Raw genomic sequence first — 17,354 nt, forward strand, 5'->3', positions numbered from 1 at the left:
GGCGTGGCCAGCGCCGCCCGTTAGGAGCGGCGCCCCGTCGCTGCGTCCCGTCCTCGCCGCGGGGCTCTGAGGCAGCGGGGGCCGTGCCCCAGCCATGGCTGAGCTCGGAGCCTGGCTGCGCTGCGGCCGCCCCCTGCTCCTCCTCACCTGCCTCTTCGCGCCCTTTCTCGGCCAGCCCGGAGCCGGTAGCGCCGCCCGCGCCCCTTACGCGGGTAAGGCGCCTTGGGGCGGCCCCGTGTGGGTGAGGGCCAGTGGGGCGCCCTGCCGGGGCTGCTAGGAAGGGGTGGGTGCCAGGCAGGCTCTTCAGCGAGAAGCTGGGGGGGTGTCGGAGGGGAAGGCAGGGTCAGCTGGGAGTTACGAGCCCTCTTGAACCCCGGCTTTCGTGTAAACCTGCCGTTGTGCGGGGCTAGCTTGCCGCCGGGGGATAGGGGGAGGTAGTACCGGAGCCCGGGGGTCTGCCGGGCCGCCGCTGCCTCCCCTGGCTGTGTCGGTCCTCCGTCTGCAGCCCGGCTCCGGCGGGCAGCTGGGAGTGGTGGGAGCGCGGGCAGGAGGAGAGCGCGTTTCGTGTGGAAAAATGAGGCGGGTTTTTGCGTGTGGGGGGAAATGCTGCCGGGGTTGAGACGGCCACGCATCACGCTTCGTTTTCCACGCCGTCAACTTTTGCCAAGACGAGGCTAAAATAAGGCTGATTTCAAGGTGAAGCGGGGTTCTGGCGGTCGCTGAGGAGTGCTGAGGTAGGGATTGCAGGACTTCGGCTAGTTTGTAAAAAAAAAAAAATGGACGTGACCTACAGAGACCGTGGTCAAACGGGCTCACCAGAGCTGCCCCTTTCACAGAAGAGGGGAAAAATGCCTTTGACAAACTACGGCTTTGCAGGTGCCTATCAGTCATGACTACCACACATTTCATTACGCAGTTGTTAACGCTTTTTAAATGAATATATAACGCTTTGAAGATTTGAAGTGTCATAGCTTTCAATTTTTGCTCCGTTCACTTACTCAGACGAGGTACAGTTGTCGATTTGTGGTGCATGCTCTTTGCTTTTGCAGCTGGTGTGGAGGTAAATTTACAGAATATATTTTAATAATTGCAATATTTCATGTGGATCTGGCTGCACGTAAAAATGCCCCTCTTAAGAATGTATAACAAAATTCTTTTTAGTTTGGTTGTGCATTATTTCTTTGACTTTAAAAGAGTCAGTCTCATAATTCAATCAGGATGTAACTTTCAGAGTTGAAGGATGTAAAATAGCATGTGAAGCTAAAATGTTTATAAAATTACACAAAGATTAAAGGAGCAAAATCAATGCTCTTTCAAAGAATTATTTAGAAATAGTTATTTCAAAACATTGCTTTTACGTAATTTATGGGTACATTGCTAAGAGTTCTGCAAAACGTCTTGAAGTCATAACTGCAATATTTACAAGCAGAAAGGAAATTAATGAAAAGTAAAATTGACTTTTTTAATATTAGCTCAAAATTGAAAAAATGGTCATAAGTATGGTTTAAGGAAAGTAAATTGTATTGACATCTTGGTTTTAATTCAACATACAAACCCAGTCTATTATTGCTAAATGTGATTTAAAAGACTATTCTTGGTCTCAGTATTTGGAAAAGTAGTGTTTTTCATCATGGCAGAAGATATTATTGTATGAAATTATTATGTTACATTATTAGTATATGTGCCTGTATGGAATTACTTGCAGTCAGGTTAAGCCAAAATTTGCCTTTTGGCACAAGCCAACAGTTTTGACTTCATTGAGAATTAATCATATGTAGCGAGGATAAAATCTTTTCACAATTTGTTTGCTCTAAAATAAAATGAAAATTGCTATTAAGAAGATGAAAAACATTATAGCTACCTACTATTAAAATGTAGGGCAAATTAGGGAAATAACCTAAATCAGTGTATCATGTACATACGGTTAAAATTATTTTAGAGGTATTGCTTTGCATGTGGTACAGTAATAATTTTTAGAAGTGAATTATGGATGTGACTTTGTTTTTATGATACTTTAAGAGTGCTTGAAAATGAATTTGGTGTTCCCTTTAGTTGGTAGTCTGGAGGTGAACTAACCCTTTATCCTGGATTTGACAAGACAAAATATGTGCTGATTTAAAATACAGTAAAATTATAAGTTTTGTTCCTTGCTCTGAATCTTAAACTAACAGGTGAGACTTAAATGCACAAATTGAATCGAGATTAACAGCCACCTATAGCTCTGCTATGCCATGCTGCAGACCTGTGATAGTGTTTCCTTGGGAGTTCATACACCCAAACGTTTTCCACTCAGTTTAACAGATCAGATCCTTCTCCCTGCCCAAAAGGAAGCTGCAAACCTTCCTGCTTGTATAGGTTTCTTGTGTTTTTTGGTTTTTGTTTTTTTTCTCTTAAAATATTTTGTGCTTTCTTTAGAGATTCTTAGGAAGAAAAACGTGAGCGTTGATTTGTGGAGAAATGCCTGTGCTGATTTATAGAAGGAACTGTGGAAGGAAGTACTTGCACAGTTTCCCACTTTTCAGAATGGTAAAACGTGATTTTTGTATAATAGTATATGTTCTGAAATCTACTCTGCGTCTGTTCTTGAGCAGAGTATCTGATTTCTAAACAGAGTATGATTCCTGTGAGCCATAGGATTGTATGTTCCAGTGTATCCAAGACTGGAATTGAGCTGCATGAGCAAAATGTGGCAGAAGGTAACGGCAATGCACAACTTCTGTAGCACCCGGGGCCGCACTGGCAACTTGTGAGAAGCCCAAGGCCTGTGTCTTCTTTGCATAAAGGTCTTATTTACATAAATTGTGGATTTGTGTTTACTTCCATGATGCATACCCTCTAAATCTATATGAATAGATGGTTCTACTTTTAAGATTCTACATACTTGTTCTTCCTTTTACTCCTTGCACTATCTGCACTTGTATACACACTTTTTGCTGCTTGCATTCAGCATTCGTCAGTGCTGTCTTCGCAGTCCATCTTCAGTCCTTACTGACAGGTCAACAGTCAGTGAAAATGAGGCAATGGTTAAAAGTGGTATAGAGAAAGATGACAAAATCCTGGATCTGTTACAGAAAAAGTCCCCTTGACTTCAGAGCGACCGGAATTTTTACCCTGAGGCAGCCTGACATGAGGCAGTCCTTTCATGTGCCCTAGCTGTTGGGCAGAGAGTTCTTCTGTCTGCTGAAAGCTGAGTGGAGAATATTAGTGTCAACAAACTCATGAGGAAATGCTGTGCCATGCCACAGACCTGTAATGTTAGCGCTGTAGGTGGCTGTTAATCAGGAGACTACTGCTGGCAATAGCTTCACCATAGAGTTCAGGAGGCTGTTTGGCATATTGTGTGTATTTACCATAGAATCCATAGCACGTTTAATCATTTAAATTTGAGTTGAATGTAAGAAACATCATCTCTGCTTTCTACGTGCAGCTCTTGTACCTCTGTCCATATTGGTAAGTGCTAAGCAATATTGCAGTTCAAAATCCTTGATAGTTTCATGTCCACAATATGTCACTTCATGTTGCTACTGGTTGGCAGGAGATTGATATACTAGGTAAAAGAGAAGGCAGAAATCCTCCCAATAACTTGGAGGTCCCGGAGTAAACGAAAAATCATAAAAGTTCCTGCAGCAGCTAGCAGCTGCCAGGCATGTGTTAATACACAGTGATAGCAATACAAGGCTGTCACTTTTGTACTCTCAACCTTTGATACTGCAAGACAACCTCTGAACAAAAGAAAGCAGAACAAATTTGCAAATAAAACCACCAAGAAATGGTCAAGAATAACCACCTTTTCCATGCTTGTAGGTGTAGTGATGGGCTTTGGCTTTACTTTTTGGACAGGGGAGAAAAAGGTACTTGTGGAAATACAGAATGTAATAGCTGGCATTTCTGACTCTTGTTCAGTAAATTGAATAGAGTTAGTAATCCTGCTTTGACTTACAGACTTTCTAGTAAAGATGATTTTGATCTTTCTAAATGCTTACTGTTAACCAAACACTTGACTGTTAGTGATTGGAATCTTGGCAGTTCCTAAAGCACAGAAGGAAAAGTAGGCAAAAAGATTGAAGACCATACAGAAAGTATGACTCATGATGCTTTTAGAGGGAGGGGGGGATCAGTTCAGAAATAAAACTTTTATACATCATTTAATATATTACATATCTTTTCTGCTTAATGAAGTAGTGGTGGGAGATTCTTTAGAATGTAAAGGGAGGCTTAGACAGAGAGAGATAGGTGTAGTTAATGTTGAACATGATACTGTTCTACTTTTTCCTGTCTGCTGCAATATAAATATGACTTGCAGTTAGAATTGTCACCAGCTACCAAAATATTGTGATGTGACTAGATTTTTTTGGGGAAAAATTGTAAATGTAAAGGAGAAAAAGCACTGCTGCTCACTAGAATAGGTTAGTTTGTAGCAAAGATGGAAAACTCCCCCCCCCCCGCAAAAGACCTCTGAACAATTTTTAGAGTAAGATTTAAACAGTTACCACTGTACTTCTAGACTTCCTAGTGCTTCTGTTGTTAAAAATTATGTAAAATGTATCACTTAAAAAAATCACAGTATCATCTTAATAAAAAATACTAATGTACTGAAGGCAGGTGTACTGTATAAGTTCATTCACCTTCCTGGTTTGTAGGCAAACTATTATTTGCATTGTAGTTTGCAGTAGTTAGATTAGTGGATAACAGTCTACATGTTATGATAGCACATCATTAAAGTTAACTACAAAGTATGGATATTTTGCCATGTTTATTGTCCTTAGTAGTGTTCTTTTTCGTTATAGTGGTATATGATTATAAATCTGCATTAGTAATATATATTACTTCTGAATCTACATCTTAACATTAGGCTACTAAAAACTGACCCTTTCCCTTCTCACATGGACCTCTCTTGAAAATGCACCAAGTAGCAATCCAAAGAAAACCTGAAATCATTACCACTCAATTATATCAATTAGAAAATGCTTTGAACTACATCGTTTAAAGTATAAGGACCAGTGTTATACCTGCAATCCCAGTGTGGTTCTTAGACACTTTATCTAAGGAAGTGCAGAGGAATATAGAGTTCAAAGAAAGTTTATTCTGTGGAGAAACATGGACTGTGATGTTCTCTCATTTAAAAACAAACAAAAATTTATGAAAAGGTATGAGGTATAGCTGTAACACTAAATATTTCACCAGTAATTCTTGTAAAAAGAATACTACTGCTAAATCATATTAAGATGTTAAGAATTTTCATCCTAATGATACAGTAAGAAACAATGTAAAAAGATTTTACAAAATAATAACATTTTTGTAATTTATTTGAAGCATTTAAAAAGTCTGCCACTAGCAGCACTAGTGAAATTTTGACTTGAGAACGTTAACAAAATGCATAGACATGTACATGTTTTGTCATGCTATTCATGCATCTGAGACCCATGTAATGCTTCCTCTTCTTTTCTAAATAGCTCTTCCAAAGTACTTTAATAAAAGCAGTTTGTTAAATGTTTAGGGGGGAAATGGTAGGACTGAATTTTTAAATACAGTTGTGTTCGAGGTCAAGTGTTTAATTAGAATTTCTACTTACCTTTTTGTCAAAAGTGTGCTCCAACTACTTCAAAGTTTAAAAAAATTGAATCATTTGTCTGCTTTGTGCATAAATGTTTGTCTCCTTTTTGCAGAATTCAAATTTCGGCCATCCAGCATTTTCTCATGTGATCTAGTTTTTTTTTGCCGAACATGGAATCACACTGAGAGGGATTGAACAGAGGAGAGTTTCAGGTGTAAATTATAAAGTCAACATTGTCATTGGGATTTATCACTGAACACTATAGAGACCCTACCTTTGATTTAGACTGCAAAAGTTACCTGAGCGCAACAGAAGTAAAGCCACACAAATACAGGCATGCTTAGAATTGCCCTTCAAAGGCTACAGATCTTCTAAGTGTTTTTAGTACAGTGAGCTAGTAACAGGGGTGAATGCTTCCATAATCTCTTACCCTCTGATTTAGTATGAGACTTGTACTCCAGGTTGTTTGTTTGCTAATCTTGCTAGTTGTAGGTTTTAACCTCTTTCTGCTTTTCTCCAATCAGCATAGCCAGTCTGCTGCCTTAAGCCACTAACTGTATTTGTCCTCTCTTCTGTAACTTTTTTTTCTGCTTGCCACCAGTTCTTCACTTTTTTTTAATTGGTGTTAACACCAATAAGTAACTAAGAATTACACCCTTTATTCTAAACTTAAAAGCATACAGACACACGGAAAAGAGAAATTAAACATGCAGTCTGTGTAACAAATGAGCTGTGTGAACCTATTAAATAAAATATGGAAAGATAGGGGTGGTTATTTAATTTATTTTTGCTGACTCTTAATATATTGTTACCATCTCCAGCCTCCTCATGGAGTTCTCCTTTGTATAAGCTGCCTTTTATAGACCAGTATGCCCCATCTTATTAATAAACAGAATAAACTAGAAATATGAAAAAGTGTGGATATTTCTGTGACAGAAAAAAAAGAAAAAAAACTAGTTGAACTACATTGTTAGTAAAAATGATAATCTTAATAAATCAGTGAGTATACTGTAGGTCTGAGCGTAAAATATTTGAAAAAAATTCTGTAAGTATATAAAAGTGGTAAAGGAACATGTCCCCATTTAGCATAGCATAGAAGATTCTATGTTTTAAGAGAAGCTTAATCTGGAAACATCATGTACCCTGAAGATGATGTATTGCTGTACAGGAGGTCATCTTACAGGAACACGGAAATGGTGAAAGTGCAACTTTGCCTCTGCATTGCTTCAAGGTCAATTAACGGAGAGAGAATACCCAGCTGCATAGTCATTCTCAAATTGTACAAAAAATTCAGTTGAGAGTTGTAACTGTAAAAGTGAAATGTAATTAATGCTAATACAAAAATCAAGTATTTATGAAATATTAGGCTGAAATATACACAAAACCATTCATAATTCAGGAAATAGGGATATAGAAATAGAGAAATTGTGTCTTCAGGAAGCATTCTTTTGGATGTCTGTAAAAAAGCAGGACTTGGCAACTCTATGTATAGATATAAACAAGAAAAATTCCTTGGCTAATGACGATACACTGAACTTAAGGTATCAATAAAAATAAATATATTTTAACCTAATAGCTGTGAAGGTAACTTGTGTGTCTGTAACTTTCTGTTGCTGGATCCTTCTTGGCAGCGATTCTTATGTCCTGTGTGTTTTCATGTATCCACCTGAGGTATGCTCAGTGGTACAACGCAAGTTGCCCGTCAGTTCTTTGCTATTACACAACCCACATGTCAACAATCTTGAAATGGAAAGATATTAAATTGTAGAGCATGTATAAATAATACACCTTGAAGAGCAATAGGCTGCTAAGTGTTTGCGAATGAATGAAATACAACTGTGAACAGGTAGATTTGTATTTTGAGACAGAAGGGTGAACTATCTTAAAACCCAAACGCTGATTTGGCCTGCAGCAAGAACCATTCAGCAGTATGTTAGTGTATGGTAAGATTTGGAGGGAAAAGGAGTCCTGCTACTCCAGCTTTGATCCTATTCCTTAAGCGACATTCTGCTTTTGCTCCTACTATAAAATTTCAGAGAAAATCCAGCTAGTATTCTTAATAGTTCTACTGGACTGCCCCGAATCTGCAGTGCAGAAGGCAGGGAATTCTCTTGTGGTTGGGCTCTGCAATGCTTCGGGTGTTTTGTCTGAAGGATCTGTAAATGCAGCCTTTTGCAGCGCAGCAGAAAGCTGCTGCTGTCACAAGAGCCCTTTGATGAATGGGAGGGAACTTAAAAACTTACGTTGCCTGTCTTAGTTGTCTAGGCTGCAGTGGTTGCAGTCACGTAGAACTAGCTTAGGTCCATCTAAATTAATGGCTTAAATGGTGTTAGCCAAGCCTCTGCAACGAATGCAAGCCATCAAACTATTGATCAAATTCTAAGGTAAATTTTGCAAGTTGTGTTGAAATGAGAACTGACACCCTATGCAAGTATGATGCTACCTGACATAACTGACAATTTAGTAATCCCAGGCAATTCTAAAATTTTAGTCCTCTTCAGTGTCTAATAATCTCTGATTTACCAAATGGTGATGCTAATGAACTTCAAATAGAAATTGTTTATACTGCCTTTAATTGATGCTTTTGTTTCCTTTACCTTCTTTTATGAGACAGGTTAAATACCATCAGTGTTTTTTCTGCATGTATCGTTCACTACTTTATCTACTTCTGTTATGTTCACTAAAGTCACCTCCTCTCCAAACAAAATAATGTTAATCTTTTAAATCTCTCCTTGTATGGATGACTGTCTCTGGTTTTAATCTGTTTATGACATTCTCTGGTGCTTTTCTGTTTCTGAGATATCTTTTTTCAGATGGATGCTGTTAGTGAGCACATCATTTCTAGAGAGGTCATGCCATATGTTTATGTAATGGTATAATATTTTAAATCTGCATTAAAAAGAGATGGTTGTGAACATCTATCTTTGGTTTACTCTGTCCCTTAAACTGACTATAATAATTGGTAGGTCTTTTTTAGGCAGTAGTTTCAGTCAGTTTAAATCTCATCGGTGAGTAGTAAAAATCTTTGTCTAGAGCGTACGTTCATGTCTTCTGGTGGTTGCTCTGACTTCTGTCTGGGAATTGGAGACCCTTTTGGAGCCATTCCCTCCAAGGTGATGTGTGTAGCTTGTGCTGCTTCTTGAGGCGGTGGCCTTCTTCAGGTCTTTCACACTGTCTCTGAAAGCTGTTCTTACTTGAATTACTTAGCTAGACATTGATCTTGCCTTTTTCCCTCCCCTCTTTCCATATCTTCCCCAAGTTTGTCCTTCTCTTGTTATTTAGGGTATGTAATTTTTTGCATGGGTTCTCATAATGGAGAAACCTTAAACTTTGCCTTTTTTTGGGTAGCAGGGTCTCTACTGATACGCTTCAGTGAGACCACATCAGTAAAAAACCTCATTTTTTGTGGATTCCCAAAGATAAAGGACAGCGGTTGCTTGATGAGGTGCTTTAGGACAACTTACATATCTCTCTTAAAGTCTGGGATGCTCTCTGCCTGCAGTTTCTGCATCTACAATACCTTCTTTTCCAAAGCTCTGCCATGTATTCCATTCTCTTAGGAGACAAAAGAAGACATTTAGTTTCCACTTCTTTGTAAGCTGTACAAAGATTTTTTTGGCTGTTCCAGGTCATCAGTTAGTCTCCAGACATTGAAATGACTCCTTGAGAACTATGAAAAAGAAGTAGCTGAATGTATACTATTACTTAACTAGAAAGGTGCTTTCCAGTCAATATAACATTAGAATAGGTAGAGGATAGACTGGTAAATAGATTGGCACATGGGTTTAAGATACAAAACAGAGTGGGGAAACAGTGCTCTACAAGTACTGCAAAGTTTATACATCATGGATGTGACCAAACATTAGAAGAAATAATGCATAAAATGCGAAGAGACTGATGTTTCAAAATGGAGCGCAAGTTATGCGGTATACTAGAGACCTGTATATTGTGGATGTTGGTTTTTAAAAAGTACCGCCTTGTACTAAAATGATAGAACTTCAGTCCCCCATAGATAAGTTTTCAGTTTTAGACGAGTTCCAGAATTGCATGGCACCAGGTAGATGATATAAGTGCATTTTGCCTTTATTATTACTAAAATTGTCTTGATGTTCTTGAGTCATAGATTTTAAAAGTGTGATAGTGGTATGGAGATGTAATAAAACCAGATAACTTTACAAAATTCTTCTTCCAAGAAGAAGCCGTGCTTCCAGAGAAAAGGGGATAAGATGAGAAATTTAACTCTGCATAAACATAGCTATAGCTCTTTGGATACAGGAATGCAGATGTACACTGTTCATTTAAATTGATGTTAATAAACTACTTTTTTTATATAGGTGTATCTGAACCCTCTTTTATTGCTAAAAGTGAAGATCGTTTGTTTAAACATTTATTTGAAGACTATCAAAGATGGGTTCGTCCAGTGGAACGCTTGAATGACACAATAAAAATAAAGTTTGGCCTTGCAATCTCTCAACTAGTAGATGTGGTATGTATAGTAAATAAGTTTGTTTATTTTTTCCCCTAATTTTTAAATTCTGGAACATAATGTCATATGAAATAATGGTGCATATTTTAGCTTAAACACAATAGATTAAACCTCTAAAATTATTATCAGCATAATAAAAAACGCATGAAAAAGTGAATGCAAAGAGTTTGAGAAGACAAATGGCTCTTATGTTTAGTGGCATTTTCAGGAAAAAAAAAGTGAGTGAAATTCTTAAGCCTAGGGAATTGTGTTTTAATTTATTTATTCAATGGGAAAACTACATATTTTTTAACTTTATCAATCTCATTTCTGTAAAATTCATGAACACTTGCAAATACTACTCTTTTTCCCCCCTTAAGCAGCAAAAAACCCTTTAAGATTTCAAATACGTCATTTCCATAGTAATGAAAATTATCTCTTGGCATTACCTGTGATGTAAAACAGATCAACCAGATTTTTTTTTTTCCTCTGATACTTATTCACTTCAGAATCTTCTTTTCAAATTGAATTCACTGTTTATAGCTATAAGAGGAGTTTTTCTTCCACATGTTGGCTGTTCCTTTATGTTTCCATAGAAAAACAGTAAGACTGCATAAGATACAATCAAATAAAAAAATGGAAGGGAAGAGAGAGACACAGAAGGGGAAAAATATCACTTTTAACAGCTAAATAATCAAAGGTCATAATTGTATGTTTAAAAAGTTGTCATATAAACATACTTATCAGTGACTGGAATGCTTTTAAAAGTATGTTTTGTATTTTAAATTACAGACCTCTGAACTAAAGCAGCTAGTTACTATGAATGTACTGTGCAGATTTTTTTTCATAAAATCTGCTTTATTTTTATAGGACGAGAAAAATCAATTGATGACAACAAATGTCTGGTTGAAACAGGTATGTGTAAAATATCAGTGAAAAATTCTGAAGCTTCATAACTGCAAGTCAATGTTGGAAGAAACTTTTCTAATTAATTGCATGTTAAAAAATCTTAGTTGCTGCATGAATTTTTATTTTACGTAGTATCTTTAAAAAATGTCCTTGGAAATTCTTTAAAGGATTAATTGTTAGAAAACTCTTAAACCCTAAAACAAACAAAAAAGCTAAATTTAAAAAATTTACCTAATTAAAAGAAATCTGATATGGCATTGCATGGCCATTTAATATACCAAGGTGTGTATATCCAACCATAAAAGTTACTGCTTCAGTACATAAGTTTTTGAAAAACTATATTAAGAAAAGTATGGGTTTGTGTAGTCTTTTGCGTAATAGTTTTAAGATCTTTCTCTTGTGGGGTATTTGAGACTATCGGATGAACATCACTGAAGAATTTAAGTTTCAAAATTGTATATGCTTGCTCTAAAGAGCTACTTTTTCTTCTTAAGAATATTTGTTTATGGGCAGGAAAAAGCCTCAAGCTTTATAATAATCAGAGTCCAGTGCTAAACTTAATGGTCACTATTAGCTTGGGAAATGCGGCTCACAAATCATTCTTGATTTAACTTAGAATGTTTGCAGACCCTGATTATACTTACTAGCTTACTAAATTATTTTTGTTTGGGCTACTTCCTTTGTTGTTTTTTTCCTGTTGTTTCCCATTCCCTTCTTTTCCAGCAAGTGTAATTTCAGGCAATTTCAGGCAAAGTTTTTCTTTTCAGGAAAACTTTGAGACTACTCAGCAAGTATGAGATGGCAATATGGCGATGATAATACTTTGTGCCCTCTTAATAATTTCTACAGAACTTGTTGCAGTTGAACCAGTTCAAATAAAATAAGAACTGACCTAAATATGCATTTAAAATTCTATGTGATCGTGAATTTTTAGAAACTTGAATTTTTGCTCTTGAGCTTTTAGTTCAAGTATAAAATTACCAAAGTGCTACTATGCTTTTAATGGTGCTATTTTTAGTGTTGCTGGTAGAAATAGGAATGACTGTCTTGTGAGAGTTGCAGCATGATTTTCTTTTTTTTGTGATGAAAATGTTTAAATTGCTTTTGATCAGCTTCCAAAGTCATTGATATTCATTCAAAACAAGCTTTTTTCAAATTTAATTGTCTGTACAGAAATACTGTCAAGTGGCTCTTACAACAGAAAACAAATATTGGATGAGGTAAATAGATGTCTGTTCAGCAAATTCACTGTTGTATGCAAATTTTAGAAGCCAGTTTGATTTTTTTTTTTTAATTGCCTTTTTATCTATTTTCATCGTCTTGCCCTGCTTAAATCAACTTCACAATAATAACGATTTTTACATCTCACATATCCACAGGAATGGATAGATGTAAAATTAAGGTGGAATCCTGAAGACTATGCTGGAATAACATCTATTCGTGTCCCATCAGATTCTATTTGGATTCCAGATATCGTGTTGTATGACAAGTAAGATTTTAATCTTTTCATATAAAATACATTTACTTTCTAACTCTACTGCTTCTAGGAGACTCGTTGGATAGATATGCATGTACATTTAGTAGAGCTAAGAATGTGTGGAAGAATTTGCCTCTGAATGCAAATGGTTTTTGTTGCCATGTTAAATGCTTAAATGTTTTACTTCGCTTCTGTGTGGAATTTCTAGTCTTTTTGAAAAGTTTATTTCCACTTCTTCGTGTAAACTCTCTTTTTAATTAGAAAACTATGTCTTGCACAGTGCTGGGTACAAACTAATAGAGTAGAGTGGGAAGGAAGCAACTAATTCATGCTGTTTGTAAGTCATATTCAGCGTGGATTTAAAATGAAGTACACTCAACTAAATTTTCTTTTTGTTGTTGTTGTTTGGGGTTTTTTTTGAGAATTAACAGATCTCAGAAGTATTAACTTTTAAATTAACCTTTCTTCTCAACTCAGGTGCATACACAATGCTTTTATATTTCCTGACTTGTTGAGTCAGGGAAAAAGGCTGTTGCAGTGATTGTAAATTCAAGTTTGGAGGTGGCACGAGTATTGTTTTACCTGTTTTGTGACTTTTTTCTTCAATAATTATGATTTGGCCAAATGGAAAAGTATTTATGCTGTATTACCAATAGAAACACCAGAGTTTGGTCATGCTGCTAAAGGTCAGGATTTTTACAGTCCTTTCATAAGTCATTGGGACCACAGAAAGTTACACAGATCTTTTAATGACTTGAAAATATTCTTCACTCTTCCAAAGCTGTTTACCTGTGTGAGATTCAGATTAAAAAAAAAAAAAAAAGTTGACTATGAACACAATACAAAATTTTCGCTATGAAGGGAGAGAAGGGATAAACAGCTGAAATGACAATAATAAAGCATATTTTCTTATTTAAAAACACACCCCCACCCCATTGTAACTGCATGCATATATCTCTCTTCTTTCAGTGCAGATGGACGTTTTGAGGGAACGTCTACAAAAACTGTGGTAAAATATGATGGCACCATTGCTTGGACTCCACCAGCAAACTACAAAAGTTCTTGTACTATTGATGTAACCTTCTTCCCCTTTGACCTCCAAAATTGCTCTATGAAATTTGGTTCCTGGACTTACGATGGCTCACAGGTTGATATAATTCTTGAAGATTATGATGTTGACAAAAGAGACTTTTTTGATAATGGAGAATGGGAAATAGTGACTGCAACAGGGAGCAAAGGAAATAGGACTGATGGATGCTGCTGGTATCCTTTTGTTACATATTCATTTATAATTAGACGTTTACCACTTTTTTACACATTGTTTCTCATTATTCCTTGTATTGGGCTTTCGTTTCTAACTGTTCTTGTCTTCTATCTTCCTTCAAATGAAGGCGAAAAAATTTCACTTTGCACTTCAGTACTGGTATCTTTGACTGTTTTTCTTCTTGTTATTGAAGAGATTATTCCATCATCGTCTAAAGTTATCCCACTTATAGGAGAGTACTTGGTGTTTACTATGATATTTGTGACATTGTCCATTGTGATAACTGTCTTTGCTATTAATATTCACCATCGCTCTTCGTCTACACACAATGCTATGGCACCTTGGGTTCGCAAGATATTTCTTCACAAACTTCCCAAGCTGCTTTGCATGAGAAGTCATGTAGATAGATACTTTGCTCAGAAGGAGGAAACAGGAAATATGAATGGATCAGAATCATCTAGGAACACCTTGGAAGCAGCTCTAGATTCTATCCGATATATTACAAGACATGTTATGAAGGAGAATGAAGTGCGTGAGGTGGGTGTATTAGTCATATTACACTGATTTTGTAAAACTGGAAATTAGAAAACCAAGTGATGGTTTACTATGCAGTTGCATATTAAATATGTGTTCTGGGATTTCCAGTTTTTATACTTCACTGGAAGCTGTGTAATTATTTCCACTGGAAAGAAGTACAAGTATGGTACAATACTGAGAATTCTTATAGATTTTGGGCTGATACAATACAGTCCTTGGGTTCTTTGAAGTCATTTGCTTTCTTCTAGAAGTAAGTTCATGTTGTTAATTACACATTTTCAGAGATACTTGTCTGTTACAAGAGCATGTATGGTAACTGTTCCCTACAGTGCTGCTGGATGTTACTTTCATGATGAGAGAAGTAGGTATTTTTCATTTTAATGTTATATCTGAAGGCTATCTGAAAAATGCATTTGCCTTACATTTTCAGATAAATACTGCTAAGCCTTACTTTGCAGCTTTCAATTCCAAATAAAAACAATTTTTAATGCCCTAACTTATATTAGTTTAAATACAAGCTATAGCCATATGTTGGACATTCTGTGCTGAGATCAAACATGGATTAGATGACTTCTTGAGTGTTCTCTTCTAGCCTTATTATTATTTGTCCCTAAGTTATATCAAAAGATGCCAAAGGCTTTTTTCAGTCTGTACATTTGCACTCTGAACTATCCTTACTGGATGTTTACACCATTCGGGTAAGAGCATTATGAATGTTTTTTTCTTTCCATGCTTTTTAAACTAGCACCATTGGTACATCAGATACTTAAATGTTATTTTCAGGCTAGTGTAGAAATATAGAAGTTTGTTGTGATGTCTCATGATGCTGCTATCTGTTTCTGATGGCAAGACCTGAGATTCTTTCAATTTATACAGAAATTACTGTCTTCAAAAGTTGCTGGTTGCTGAGAGCGTGTTCTCACATGCTAGCCTAGGCGTAAGCGAACTCCTCTAATGTACCTTCTCAGGACTCGGTTCTGACATTATCACAAGGGATTCAGTCTAGATTTTGAATAAACGTATCTACTGTACTGTTAAAACAGCATCTAATACCCCTGCACTGTATGAACAACACAAATAGAATAGTTTGCTATTAAAGACATAATTTCCTGTAAATTAAGGGTCAGTTTTCTTTCTCTTACTGAACTTACTCTATTTGTCTGTGACTGACAAGAGAGGTGATAAGTATTTTGTTTTTCAGGTGCAATGTTGTTGTGACTCTAAACCTCAGAAATTAATATACAGCTGACTGGGGATTCACTTGTGTTTTATTATTTGGGCTCCAGAGAATGCAAGCTTTAATTGCAAAAGTTGTTAATAAAAACTACACAGCTAGTGCTGTTGTAGCCTTACCTCTTAGGAAGCAGTAGGCTTGGGAAATGTGGATAGCTCCAGTTCAAATCAAAGACAACTGTTTGGCAGGGTTTTAATTTGCTTGCACAATTATATCTGCTATAGTTGCAAAACTGTGTATAGAGATGAATAATCCTATCAAAAAGGAAAACAGTCTTGAAAGTACTGTGAGTATTCTCCCTAGTGTATAATTCTGTGCAGCAGTAACTTCACAGCTTTCAGATCTTGTATGTAGCCAGATAGCTCCTGTCTACCGTTGATTTTTTTTTTTTTTTTTTTTTTAATTTTATTTTGGTGTGGGGGTGGGGGTGTTTTGGTTTTGTGTTTTGGTTCTTTTTTGGTTTGTTTGTTTGTTTTCTTTACAATTTTGCTTCTAGCTCCTGCCCGGGAATTCCACTTTATGATGAGGCTGTGGCAGGCTAAATCCTGCAGTATGTTAGAAAATTGCATACCGATTTCATCTCTCTGTAGTTGAGGAGAGTGCTTGTCAGGGTCAGATTCTGCATTAAAATCTAGTATTGGTCTGTATAGCTTACCAATCATCATAGAGGGAAGTTTATTCCTGTTTTAGCTCATAGTGTAATTATAAAAAGTTATTAAAGGGGGTTACCAAATGGACCTGATCTGGAAAAAAGTGTGCTGTAAAGTGATTAAGAATTTCAGGGTTTGGTACTGTATTTTTACCTGTTCTCACACATACTGACCAACTCTTATGCTCTTTGGTTTTTAGGTTGTTGAAGACTGGAAATTTATTGCTCAGGTGCTTGATCGAATGTTCTTATGGACTTTTCTTCTGGTTTCAGTAATTGGATCACTTGTGTTATTTATTCCTGTTATTCATAAATGGGCAAGTATAATAGTACCTACACATATAGGCAGTACAAATGCATAAAATATTTTTGGATCTGTCTCCTGCTAATATGGCTCTAGAAAGTTTTGCAGTAGCTCTATTTCCATGCACGTTCTTTGTAGGCATGTTTCTGATAGAGTAAAAAAAAAAAAAATCCAAACCCAGAAAATTATGTTTATATTAAAGCATGGCATCCCTAGGACATACAGAAGTCAATTTGCTTATTGCCAGTCTACTAAGTTACTTCTAAATCAGGTCAGAATTAAAAGGACCTTCTCAAGCATTTGCATGCATGATATGTCAAAAAAGCATACACTGACACCTGCTGTGAAGGAGAAGGATTTAAATTTTTTTTAATGATGATCATTGTAGTCCAATTATTAAATTACTATATAAATTGTTATATTTAGTATTAACTATTTGCAGGTATTTACACAGTAGAGTTGCTTATTTCAATTTAGTATGTAAAGGAGAATTTTTATCAGCTCTCTTGAATGTGTTGTAAAAGTATAAAGTTTCTACAGAGTAAATTTAAGATAATAATAAAAATACCAGTTAAACTTCCCATATATTCAACATATAAGTAAAAATAGCGATTTGGCTATGTTTTGCCTTTATAAATTTTCAGTGGAATTTGCTGCTAAATTTAAAACCTTGTTAATTCTATCATACTAACATGAACATTTAATACAGTAAGCCTTAAAATGCCTACGGGATACATGTATATTGATATCTCTGTATCAGCTATGGAAAGGAAGGCAAAGACAATTAAATGAGTTCCCAAGTTGCACAAGTATTCTAATGGACCGGAACATTCAGATTTCTTTATTCTTGATGAAGAGTTTGATACCGTATGTTAGTGCAAACATGTTAATAATTTCCTGCCTTTGTGTGTTTCTCAGAATTAAGTTTTTAGGCACTCCCCAAATTCCTTCTACCTGTGCT

At 36.3% G+C, this 17,354-nt stretch overlaps 1 protein-coding gene across 1 annotated transcript; it reads left to right on the plus strand.

Annotated features, from left to right (window-relative positions):
• The first annotated feature begins 94 nt into the window (after nucleotides 1–94).
• On the plus strand, nucleotides 95–16,766 carry CHRNA5 (cholinergic receptor nicotinic alpha 5 subunit). The gene is made up of 6 exons (XM_076348726.1): nucleotides 95–212; nucleotides 9,889–10,040; nucleotides 10,890–10,934; nucleotides 12,308–12,417; nucleotides 13,375–14,206; nucleotides 16,290–16,766. The coding sequence occupies exons 1-6, from the start codon at nucleotides 95–97 to the stop codon at nucleotides 16,449–16,451; spliced, it is 1,419 nt and encodes a 472-aa protein (XP_076204841.1). The 3' UTR covers nucleotides 16,452–16,766.
• The last annotated feature ends 588 nt before the right edge of the window (nucleotides 16,767–17,354 follow it).

This window comes from Aptenodytes patagonicus, chromosome 10 (genome assembly GCF_965638725.1).
Source record: "Aptenodytes patagonicus chromosome 10, bAptPat1.pri.cur, whole genome shotgun sequence".
Lineage (NCBI taxonomy): Eukaryota > Metazoa > Chordata > Aves > Sphenisciformes > Spheniscidae > Aptenodytes > Aptenodytes patagonicus.